Here is an 11906-nt window from a genome sequence, read left to right on the forward strand (position 1 = left end):
GCTCATCAGTTTCACTGGACTCTTCAATTGTTTGCCGTTTCTTGTCAAGGCTCTGTCAGGATAAAGAAAGACTAGGAAGAGAGACAGGAGAAACTGAGACTTGTTTTCTGTTTATTTATATTGATTTCACTGAAGGCCAACATCAGGACATCCCACAGAGTTTGTGGGTGTAAAGTGGGAGAGAATCAGCCCCCCTGAATCCATGTTAAGGCTGTGCGGATGATGCTGATGATGGATGGGGATTCCTCCCGTGGTTGTGAAGTTGGGGCAGATCATTGATCATTGTCCTGAACTTCCTGTGGAAGATTCCACAAAATACTGATTTCCGTCTGGCCAGTTTTTCATTCTAGCAGTGATCTTTGAGTGAAATGTTTAATTAATCTCCACCTAAATACTGATTTAAAAGTGCTATTTCGATGGAGGCAGAAAAAACTACTGAAACATCTGAGATTGGCTGTTTAATGACATGATCTCACTTAATTCCTTAAAGTAACTATCCACATCCCCTAAGAGAGTATGGTAAAGATTTGTTCTGTTAAAAGTTATTCTTTCAGCAGTGAGGTGAGTCAGTGAGTCAGTGTGATTTTCTTCTGGCCATATGAGCTATGATAGCAATGCAGAGATCTCCTGTCAGCAGTGTGCCCAGAATCAGAGCAATCCCTGTCCTGCAAGAAGGTATGCAACCTACTAGGAGTTGATTTTTTTTTTTTAACCACTTCTGTGTACGCTTTTTTTTTTTAATCTTCTTTTTTTTTCTTTTTTTTTTTTTTTTTTTTTTTTTTTTTTTTTTTTTTTTTTTTTTTTTTTTTTTTTTTTTTTTTTTTTTTTTTTTTTTTTTTTTTTTTTTTTTCTTTTGGCAGACGTCCTTGAGCATTTGAAACGGATGTGAGAGAGTTTTCAGTCCTCATGCAAAACAACCAACTAAACATAACAGATTACATCAGCTCAGGCTTTTCAATTCCTGGATGGCAGCAGAGTGCTAATCCAACCTTCATCCTGGATTTCATAAACTGAAACAAGGGAGGCTGGCAAGAGCAGCGCTGCCGGATTGAGGAAGCTGATGACGGTGCAACATGTGGGCAACACACTGTATAAAGCTCATAAACTTGTAGGCTGATGTGTGCAGCTACCACTTTGGATTCTGTACCGCTGCTTCCCTCAGCAAGAGGCACCAGCAGGCTGAGCGCTAAGACGTGCTCTTTGGGATGGAGCATTTACCCCTGCAAGACATGAAGGGCTTCCTGTTTCTCACACTCCTCCTGATGCCCGTGCACGCTGGAACTGCTTGGAGTGCGAAATATGCAGTAGATTGTCCTGAGCCCTGTGACAGTAACGCATGCAAAAGTACCTTGCGCTGTAAGCGAACGGTGCTGGATGACTGTGGCTGCTGCAGGGTCTGTGCAGCTGCTCTGGGGGAGACTTGCTATCGTACTGTCTCGGGTATGGATGGTGTCAAGTGTGGCCCTGGGCTGAAGTGCCAGTTTTACACAGAGGAGGATGACTTTGGTGATGAATTTGGTATCTGCAAAGGTAACAATATTCACTTTGCATGCACCCACTGTGGCAATTTAACAGAAAACTACATATGAGCTTGCCTTCTGTTTGAAAGGTCTAAAGTGGGATTTTTCCTGAAAGTGAAGAATAGCTGCTGGTATTAGAAAGTGTTACAGGTAGGGGGGCAGGGTTATTAATGTGAGAATATTGTTTAGGCTTTGAGAAATGTATGAGCAAATAGAGACGGTGTGCTCAGAGATGAGATTTTTGACTGGGACTTGGGAGACCCAGGCAGTAGTCCTGATGTTTCCACTGATTTGATGGGTGGTTTTCTTTAAATTGCAAGGACTTTAATCCTACAAGTCCAACCTCGTCACGGGGTCCCTGCCCCTGCTGTACTCTCTGTGGGGTGATGTTCCTTCTGGCACTGCCAGCTGCGTGTCCAGGGACCAGGTGCTCACTGTGAGGTCTGGGAGATGGAGATAAGAGCACTGCCTGAGTGCATCAGGAACATTGCTGTGTTTAATTCAGTCCTGCTGATGAGGTGCTCAGCTAACCTAGGGTCAGGGGAGGCAAACAGAGACCCTCCTCTCTGAAATATGCGAATAACTAAACAGACACTGACTGTGAGATGAGCAGCCAGCCAATGCATTCAGCTTATTCCAGGTGTGCTGCACGCTGATTTCTTTGTTCAGAGGCTAAAACGGTGTTTTTAATTTAAGAGCTATTCTCACTCCATGCGACATCAAGAATCTTTAAAAGGAGAGGAGGTATTATATTAATAAGTAGAATGACAATTTTAAAAAATAAATTATTTTTTAAAAAAGAGCTTGCAAAGCATGAATGCAGTGGGTTTTCCTGTGTTTGTGTGCCACTTCAGTAAGTAAATACAGATAAACCTTAGAATAGCTTCCTTAAAAGGGGATATGTCTTGGCAGTTAAATATCAGGAGTATTAATAAACTCAGTTAAAGCAATGCCTTAGGACCAGATGCTGTAGAAATAATTCAGGGTGACACACAGAGAACACACTTATTTACCATATTAAAAAAAAAAAATCATGTGCATGGTTAAGTGTAAAACCAAAAATACTAATTTTATTTCTAAAGATTAGAACTTAGGCATAAAGATCATATTTTTGGTGCATTCACCATACAAGTATGTTACTGAGATAGTTGACTTATCTTTAGTTTATCCAAAATTGCTGCAGCAAAAGATCTTGCCTATAATTCTTTTAACAATTCCTTGGAATTAGTATATACTTTTCAGTTTCCTCATAGGAATTTCTTTGCAATAGCACACTTTGAATAGGAAAAAAAGAAATATTGAGGGACATGAGATCTGAATCACCATAGCTGAATCTTGGATGCTCTGGAGAAAATGCAAAGTAAAATGTTTGGGTTTTTCTCCCATTCAGTCAGTGGAAAAACTCCTATAAATTTCAATAAAGCCATTTCTTGACTTAGAATTGTACATTTGTCTTTAAAGCTTATATTCCCCATATATTTATTTGCACTAAATACTATAGATGTAAGTTCTAATTATTTTTCTTTTTTCATCTAAGCTCATCTAAGCACAACTTTTCTCTCTACATGTGAGAATTGATTAGGCAAAGTATGGGGCCAATTATTATTATTTTATATATCCATTTAGACCTATGATACCAGGTCTTTCACTCATTTTAATAACTTCCATGTTTGTATTAATTGAGAAACTCAGGATAGCTAAATTCTCTCTGGCTTCCTGTAAATAATTTACTTTGAAGTTCTGAAAAAATGATCTGAACTCTTTGTTCTTCAATTCCTTTTTTTTTTTTTTTTTTAAATGAGCAGTGTATGTTTCAGAGCAATTTTTAGATAGTTTTATTACTATAAGAGTGCATCACATGATTGTCAATAGCAATGTCATTCTTTTCCAAAAGAGACTAAAGGAATACTTGTGCTCTTGCTTCCCTTAAATCACCAGGAGCTATTAGCAATATATTTAGAAGCAGGCTACTGCCAGACAAAACCTTTTAGTTGTAAAATTCATTCAGATCTCAGTTTCATCAAATATAAAGAGCAGCATCAATGCTAGGATTTTTCCACATAGAACCAAGTGCTTTGGGTTCAGATTTGTTTCCATGTTGTTGCACACAGCTTTGCATCCCATCTCTCCATGCTGACTGCTTGGAGCAGGCGTATCAATGCTCCATGTGGTGTGAGCTCTTCGCTTGTCTACCAGGGAGGACGTGCACACAAAACTTGAAAATCCTTCAGCAGGATTTTGGTTTGGTTTTATGTGATCAAGCAGCAGGTCAAAGAGTGTCCTTCTTGGGAAGGGGAGTATGTTGAAGCTCAATTTGTTTTTCCAGCGTGGAGGGACTCACTGTGCAGTCCATTTAAAGGAACGGGTTGATTTTCTAGGGTTTTTCATTTATAAAACATATCCATTGTATTTACAGAGAACTGTAAAATTTTGACTTCACTTTAGTGCATTAGACTGTTTTTCAGATTGCCCAGGCTGCATAACAAAACTAAATATTTGCACTGACTCAAGAGGACTGCACAAATCAAGAAGGATAACCCAATTGTGAGGTGGTACATGCACAGAAACCACGTCTGAATCAGGAAGCCCCAGAGATAAAACTGGGAAACAAAATGAGGGAGAGGCATGGTTTGTGCATATTATGGTCACCTTTCTTAACGTTTTGTGGAAGCCTGGGCTAGATGGTTCCTTGGTGCAGCCCCTTATTGGTCATTTATCTGTGCTTAGGAGGTGAATCGGAAACTCTCTAGACCTTGCCATTTAAGGTGACCATGTACTCTGGGTTGGCAAGGACAGTCTGAACATAAAGACCATTCTCCTGGGAGATCTCAAACTTCTCTTGAGAATGATTGCATGTTTAGGGGTTTGGTAAGGACATGTTGGATATGGATTTTCCTTGTCTCCATCTTTTCAGCAATGGTCCTGGGATAGTTCAACAGCAAGGCAGAGGAGGACAAGAGCTGTGACCTCTAGTTTAAACTCTGGGAAGTTATGCAATCCAGCAAGTGATATGTGTCAGCTATGGGACAGGGCAAATCCCCTGCACCTGACTTAACTGTCTTTAGAAAACATTCAGTCCCATCCTGGTAGCTGTTCTTTGGTGCTCCTCCACAAGCTTGCTCAAGGATGGGAAGTTTGAACTGGGGCATTGACCAGTTGCAGTACAACCAGGTTGTTGCCCCAGTGCCAGTGATCCCTTCAGAGCACCCTCAGGGTATGGCTGGAGATGTAAGTGAGCCCCTGGCTGTCTGCCATGGTAAACAGACCTTTTCTGTCTGAGAAACTGTTGGATGGGAGAAGGTTCTGCCCCAGGAGCCGGTAGCATCTACAGGCAGAGAGTGCATTTGCTGGATAGCTCCTCGGGGTCAGGTTTCATCCTCCACAGGGAGAACAGGCAGAGGCCCTGGCAACAATAGTCCAGCACCAGCAACAAATGGCAGCTCTAAGTCACGACAGTTACATAAGTCAGATGATAGCATGCCCCCATAGTGAATTTGGGGACTTTCTGGAGTCATCTTCATTTCTAAATCCAAGGCTAGTCTTTTAACTGCATCCTCTACGATTTCATACTTATACACTGTATATTACCTTTAACTTGCATTTTAATAGTAAGAGTGTTTCAGAGAAGGATTACTGATAGCACATTTTAAATAAGTTACACGAAACAAAATTATTTACACAGTGTGTGTCAAGGTTTGTTAATACTGGAAAATACTTGTAAAAAGCAGTCAGTATGCTGAAATCCTGTAGCTAAGGTTTAGTTGATCTCTACTCAAAAGTTTTCCACTTGCAAGGACATAAGCAGGCCAGGTATCAACACAGTTTATGATTTGGATCACTGAGAACTGCTTTGCTATAATTTTTTTTCCAGAGTGTCCGTACGGTAGCTATGGAATGGAATGCAGGAAAACATGCAACTGTCCCTCTGGCATCTGTGACAGAGTAACAGGGAAGTGTTTAAAGTTCCCATTTTTTCAGCTGTCTGCTTCAAAGCCTCCCAACCGACGAAAAATAATTTCACACACAGGTAAGACTTTGTGGGGCAGTTGATTTTAGCAGAAAACACCTTGTCCAGATCTACCACCATGCTGTGTATGCTGTATGTGAGTGATGTGTACTTTGGTGGAGCTGTGCAAAACACAGCACAAGGTCTGTTAATTTGTCTTATTGGCAGATCACTTAACATGTGGCAAGGACTTAGATAGTCTGTGACACATGATAAAAACATTTTGGAATCTTAATATGGACAAAATACTTTGCAGCTCTTGCAGGTGCCAACACTACAACGTCACCTGTGCAACTGGAGGCTATGCTAGGGTTTGCATTAGTCAGCTCAGATGTGATAACATGTAGCTGCTTTGTGTAGAATAGGATTTCACTACACTGAGTTTGTATTCGCTACTGCTTGCTAACATATGGTAAAACCAACATCTTTCCCCCTCCCACACACACACTTGAAGACAGAACTTTATTTGTTTTCAGTTATCAGTGAATGGTTTTATGAAAAGTTTTTTTGTAGTCATTTGTCACAGTATCTCTGCAATAAGTTCTTACCTTCACAGTTATGTTGGAAGCTTCTAACAGATCTTTACAGCATTTAAAAAAAAAAAAAAAAAAAAAAAAAAAAAAAAAAAAAAAAAAAAAAAAAAAAAAAAAAAAAAAAAAAAAAAAAAAAAAAAAAAAAAAAGAATAAAAAAGGAATGTGAGAATGTAAAGTGATTTTGAGGTGAGGAAGAAAGACCACTGAAGTTTTCAGATCTGGGATTAAAAATTTTCCAATTTTCCCCTTATTTTCCACCTGCTGATACTGAATAATATACTGAATAATGTTTACTCTAAATATAAACACAAACCAAAATCAAAACAAATGTGAAGAGAAGTTAAAAAAATTAAAATATCAGAGACTTAATCCTAGAACTATTGGAAGCTTTTACAGGACTTCATCCAAAGGTCTTTGGATTTTACTTCTTTTCCAGGTGCATTTTGTGTCAATTATTTTTGTTTTCTCCTGTTATATTAAGCTAGCTAAAGTTTTCTGCCTTAATACATGATTTATCTTTCCCCTATTCTCTGTTTAGAGGAAGTTAGATGGAAGCAATCTTCCTCAACTTATGCTTATATAACATTTAAAATGATATTTTTCTGTATCTAGCCTATATTTGAAATCTTCCAAGGCAGCCTTATTTTTGTTGGTTCCTCCTCCCCTTCCCTCTTTCCCCCTTGCCTTTGGTCCCAAACCATCTGCTGCCCCTAAATTTAACAGCTTGTCTCATCACAGCCATGATGAGATACTCACCACATAGAAAAAAGGGTGGTTTTTACCCCTATAAGGGTTTCATACTGATTTCTGTCCTCAGAGGTCTGTCACTGGAAGCAAACAGGAGACACTGGGTGGTACTCCATGAGGTGGTCACACAGGGTTTCATTTAATAATGGCCTTCAGAGGTAGCTAAGGCATCTATGAGATCTTCAGTATATTAAAACAACTGCAAGTGCTTCCGTATTTTAAACAGGCAAGTTTCTGATCCATATGTTTTATAAAAACATCATGGCTACACATACCCTAGTAAAATGAAAAGTGTCAGAACGTTCTCTTGTGCATTGCAATTTTGACCCCTGCACAGTAAACAGTAGGGCAGCTGATGGCACGCTTTGTCCCAGCCCAGCTAGCTGTGCCAAACAACCTCAGCCACAGCTCAGGAATCAGGCTCAGCCAGGGACTGTTTCCAGTTGACAAACTGGATATTGTTCTATCCTATTTTTGGAGAGTGAGAGACTTTAGTGGCATGCACCACGCCAGTGGTGGCCTTAGTGGCTATTCCATGCTAGCTGGACTTAGTCAGAGAATAGTTCCAGGTGTTTTAATTTGCTGCTGTAGCTATTGAGGATATGTTGCTTAGACTCCTGTCACACTGGAGCAAGTGTTACAGTCAGAACTGGAAACTGAAGTCACATCGTCAACCTCATGCTTAAACTATTAGAAAACACATCTGACTTCTGTCTTAGTTTGGCAGAAATTTTGCAACTAAGTAATTGGAGGCATTCAGGAAGATTTCTGCAAATTTGTCAATTAAGATTCTTCTGAATTATTCCAAAAACAAGAGACATTGCTGAACAATATTTTAATGCTCCTATGTTCATGAAATCCACCTTTATTTTTGTATCTTTTCAGACAATGACATGGCATCAGGGGATGGAAATTCTGTAAAAGAGGAATTTGTTAAAGAGAAAGCTATTCGCCCTCCGATAATGAAATGGCTAAATCCTCGCTGATATTTGCTCACACTTGTATGACTTTCAAGTGAATGCATTTCTCAAAGATTATTGAATACGCAACAAAACACTTTAAGAACAAAGTAGATCTATAGCATATGAAAATGTAATCTCTGAAGGTCAATTGTGATCTGTTTTTAATGAGAAAAATGTTTACTTTAAAATAGACTGTACAGTGTATATGAGTTTTGATATTTGTTTTGGTAAGTATTTGAACAGAAGTGTGGATTCTTGAATGTATAGTAAAACTGAAAACCCAACATGACCATTTAAACAATGCCAGAGGCCAGCTCCTGCAGCCTGAGGCTGGGAAAACTCTCACTGAATTCAGGGGATAGTTTCGGTGAGTGATACTGTTGATGTGGAGCCAATGTGAAAGAAACAAATCCCAGGACAGAGTGCAACACCCCTAAATCTCAATAATAATAACATGGAGCACAACAGTGTGATTAAATTAACCAACATTAGTTGCTAGGAATTTTCTGGGTTTTGGAAGCTTAGTGACAATTCCTTGGAGATAAATATGCCTTTCTTCAGTGAGAACGCACCCAGCATTTCAGTTTATACATTATGAATAACTTAGGCAAAACACTGCAGACATATATTGTATTTAGGTGAATTTGTAAAGCTAAATTTTGTACAGAGAAACAAGAGATTGGTAAATTCTACTGATTTATAGAAGGGGATCTGAAACAAAAGAAGCTGCTTACTGTTATTTAAATATATATGTTTCTATAAACCAACTAATTGGTGCCATTAAGATGATATCTGCATTTCTTGGAGAAGAGTGGGTCCAATGCAAGGGGCCAGCAAATGAACCTTCCTACTTTCCAGTGTCATTGCTGACTACTGCCCAGATCTGATTCACATGGAGTTTATTTGATCCAGTGTAGGGAAGAGTTAGACTCTCAGCAAGTAGTAGAGCAGCCAAGACTACAGTGTTTTGGTACCAAGTCTTTTGTGTCTCCGTTGCATGAGCAAGTGGTCCTATTTCAGCCAGGAGTGTAACTTATACGCATTAGTGTGTTGCAGAACTGGCAGTCCCTCATTCAGCCCAAACAGGAGGATACATGTGTAAGTTGAAAATCATCACTGAGGTGGGTTTGCTAATGTGTCTGGAAACAATCAGATCCTGAGATAATGGAAACTGGTGTAGCTGTGTTAATGAATCTGGATTGTGTGAGTTTAGGAATTGCCTTGAAATGCGGAGCACTCCCATTGGAAATCTGGCTTGAACTGAATATTTCCTTTTAAACTGATGTGAGCTTTGACAATTACTTCAGTAAAAGAAGGAACACAGTACGGCAGTCAAAGCTTAGTTCAGGATCTGAAAATATACTTTTAAACTAGGAACAACAGAAAATTTTGAGGAGTTGATCCAAGGCTAATGTGTAAAAATAGGATGCTGTCACCTGGGAAAACAGAGATGAATTTTGCTGCTCTACAGCAAGAGGGTGATGACAACAATAGACATCCAAACATCAGTACAGCAGTGTAGACTCTCTTGCTATGATAACTGGAGACATATAAACATAAATCTCAAACTAGTATATATCACATTTCAACCTGTGTTGAATGTTAGGGTCTGAGAGGGAGCAATGTTATCTTGGGCTATTTACAAGCCCAAGATAACATTGTATTGATTCTCATCTACCGATATCAAGAGTAATTTTTTTGTGGTTTCAGTGAGAGTAGGATCAAACTCACAGTCCTTGAGCAGATGATGGCAATTATTTAAAGAACGTAGTAATATTGCATAGATTATTAATATTTTGCAACAGTGTCATAAATGACATTATGAGTTCTTGAATGTTAATCTAATAAGCTGGTTGGTTTTAAAAAAAATGTAAGATTATCATTGTTCAATTAAAAAAAAACAACTGAAAGCAACACTGTCTGTTGTGTTGACCTATTGATGACCGAGTAAGACTGATGGTGATGGCACAGCCACGGTGCATGCAGATTAGGCACAGTTTTGCTCTCAAATCCACAGAAGCAGTTTCACAATGGCTGCATTATTTCAGCAAATTTGCTGGGGACTATTCACCATTGCTGAAGCCTAGTGGTGGCCTACGTCCACAATGACTTCTGACCATACCTTTCAACCACTTTCATCTCCAAAATGAGGTGGCTGGATGCAAGTTGCCTACCAGGGAAAACCACTCCTTGGTCAACCCCAGCACACGAAATGTTTGGCACTTGTCTTGCTGGTCTGGCCACCACCACACCAAGGACCATTTAGCCCTGGAGAAGTGACTACAACTCCTTGACACTGTTCCACTTACCCTAAAGTAGTAGCCTGTGAATCCAGACCTGAAATCAGGAGAAAGGAGAAGAAGGAGACTTCAGACTGAAATTATAGTATAAGGAAATTTTGTCTCTTTCCCTTTAAAATGTCTACCTGTTGCTACTAGTGACAAAAGGACTACACCAGTATTTGAAATAATGCTACCATAGAATCACACAATAGTTTAGATTGGAAAAGACCTTTAAAATCATTTGCGTTCAATTGTTAATCCAATACTGCCAAGTACACTACCATGTTCCCACATGTGCCACAACTACAAATCTTTTAAATACCTCCAGAGATGGTGACTCCACTAGTTCCCTGGGTAGGCTGGTCCAATGCTTCACAACCCTTTCCATGAACAAATTTTTCCTAATATCCAATCCAAGCCTCCCAGACCACAACTTCAGGCCATTTCCTCTTATCCTGTCACTTGCTACCTGGGAGAAGAGAACCTGAACACCACCAGGCCACAATCTCCTTTCAAGTAGTTGCAGAGAGTGATAAGGTCTGCCTTGAGCCCCCTCTTTTCCAGGCTAGACAACCCCAGCTCCCTCAGCAGCTCCTCATAGGACTTGTGTTCGAGTCCCTTCACCAGCCAGGATGCCATTGGCATTCCCCACCTGGGCACACTGCTGGATCATGTTCAGTTGCTGTTGACCAGCACCCCCAGGTCCTTTTCCACTGGGCAAATTTCCAGCAACTCTGCCCCCAGCCTGTAGTGCTGTCTGGGGTTGTCGTGATCCAAGGACAGGACCTGGGACTTGGCCCTGTTGAACCTTATACCACTGGCCTCAACCTATCGATCCAGCCTGTCCAGGTCTCTCTGTAGATCAACACTCCTGCCCTGCAGTTCTTGCAGATGGTGCCATCTGCAAACTTACTCATGACATCCTTGCAGTCCTCATGAGCTCTCTGTCCCTTCTTCCCAAGGTCATAAACCCTGGTTTTTTTCCTGATTTTCAACCACAGGTCTTGGTTCAGCTAGGCTGGTACTCTCCCCTTCTGGCTTGTCTTTTGGCAGACAGAGGTGGCCTGCTCCTGTGCCGTTTGTATTTCTTTCTGAAGAATGTCCAACCTTCCTGGACTCCTTTGCCCTTCAGCATCACCTCTCAAGGGAATGAAATGAGGTTCATGGAAATAAGGGTTTTTCACCAACCTCTTCTTTATTTTCCATCCTTTCATCTTTCTACCTCTCTGTCCACATCTCTCCTGGCTCTTCACTGCACACTTCAACTCATTTTCCCTATTTTGCAAACGTGGATTTTTTTAGACTTTTTTCTTTTCTTTACCCAACTCTGTGTTCTAGGCATCCTCCATGCACCTGACCTTTCCTTCCCACACAAGATTAAAGCTAAATATAGATGTTCTCTCCTGAAGCAAAAGTTGTGAGGTGGTTCATCACAGAATGTGCTCCTGTCATCTATTATCTAAATTAATTTTTAGTTTATTTGTGACATGACTATACATGGCAAATAGGCCTCATTTCTAGTAGGCAGAAATTATTTTCTCAGGTACTCAACTGTAAGCTGGTAATATATGCAAAGACTCTTACTTTTTTACTTAATATGCAACGACACTGATGAGATGTGTACTGTAATATAGTTTCTATTTTAGTCTGTATTATAGGATGTTGCAGTCACTATCAGTTTCAAACAATATATCATCAAATGTTTTAGAGTGGTGTCCAAAATACACAGAATAGAGAAACCTGAAATATATTCAGATATATTTCACCCACAATTCAAAGAATATGTCATAAATATATTTCCAGTGTAGATTGAATTTTAATGAAAAACAGCCTTATCAACACCAACTGTGCAAAA

At 39.8% G+C, this 11906-nt stretch overlaps 1 protein-coding gene across 1 annotated transcript; it reads left to right on the plus strand.

The window, feature by feature from the left end:
* The first annotated feature begins 920 nt into the window (after positions 1-920).
* On the plus strand, positions 921-9653 carry ESM1 (endothelial cell specific molecule 1). Its single transcript, XM_027910309.1, has 3 exons — positions 921-1530; positions 5392-5547; positions 7693-9653. Exons 1-3 carry the CDS (start codon positions 1206-1208, stop codon positions 7791-7793), a joined length of 582 nt encoding a protein of 193 aa, XP_027766110.1. The 5' UTR covers positions 921-1205; the 3' UTR covers positions 7794-9653.
* The last annotated feature ends 2253 nt before the right edge of the window (positions 9654-11906 follow it).

This window comes from Empidonax traillii, unplaced genomic scaffold (assembly GCF_003031625.1).
Source record: "Empidonax traillii isolate 1590-97213 ecotype Southwest subspecies unplaced genomic scaffold, ASM303162v1 scaffold29:size1973556, whole genome shotgun sequence".
In the NCBI taxonomy this organism is placed as follows: Eukaryota; Metazoa; Chordata; class Aves; order Passeriformes; family Tyrannidae; genus Empidonax; species Empidonax traillii.

Coding starts and splice junctions, on each gene's coding strand:
- ESM1 (XM_027910309.1), top strand. CDS start 1,206: ATGGAGCATTTACCCCTGCAAGACATGAAGGGCTTCCTGTTTCTCACA. Junction 1,531..5,391: donor TGAATTTGGTATCTGCAAAG/GTAACAATATTC, acceptor TTTTTTTTCCAG/AGTGTCCGTACGGTAGCTAT. Junction 5,548..7,692: donor AAAAATAATTTCACACACAG/GTAAGACTTTGT, acceptor GTATCTTTTCAG/ACAATGACATGGCATCAGGG.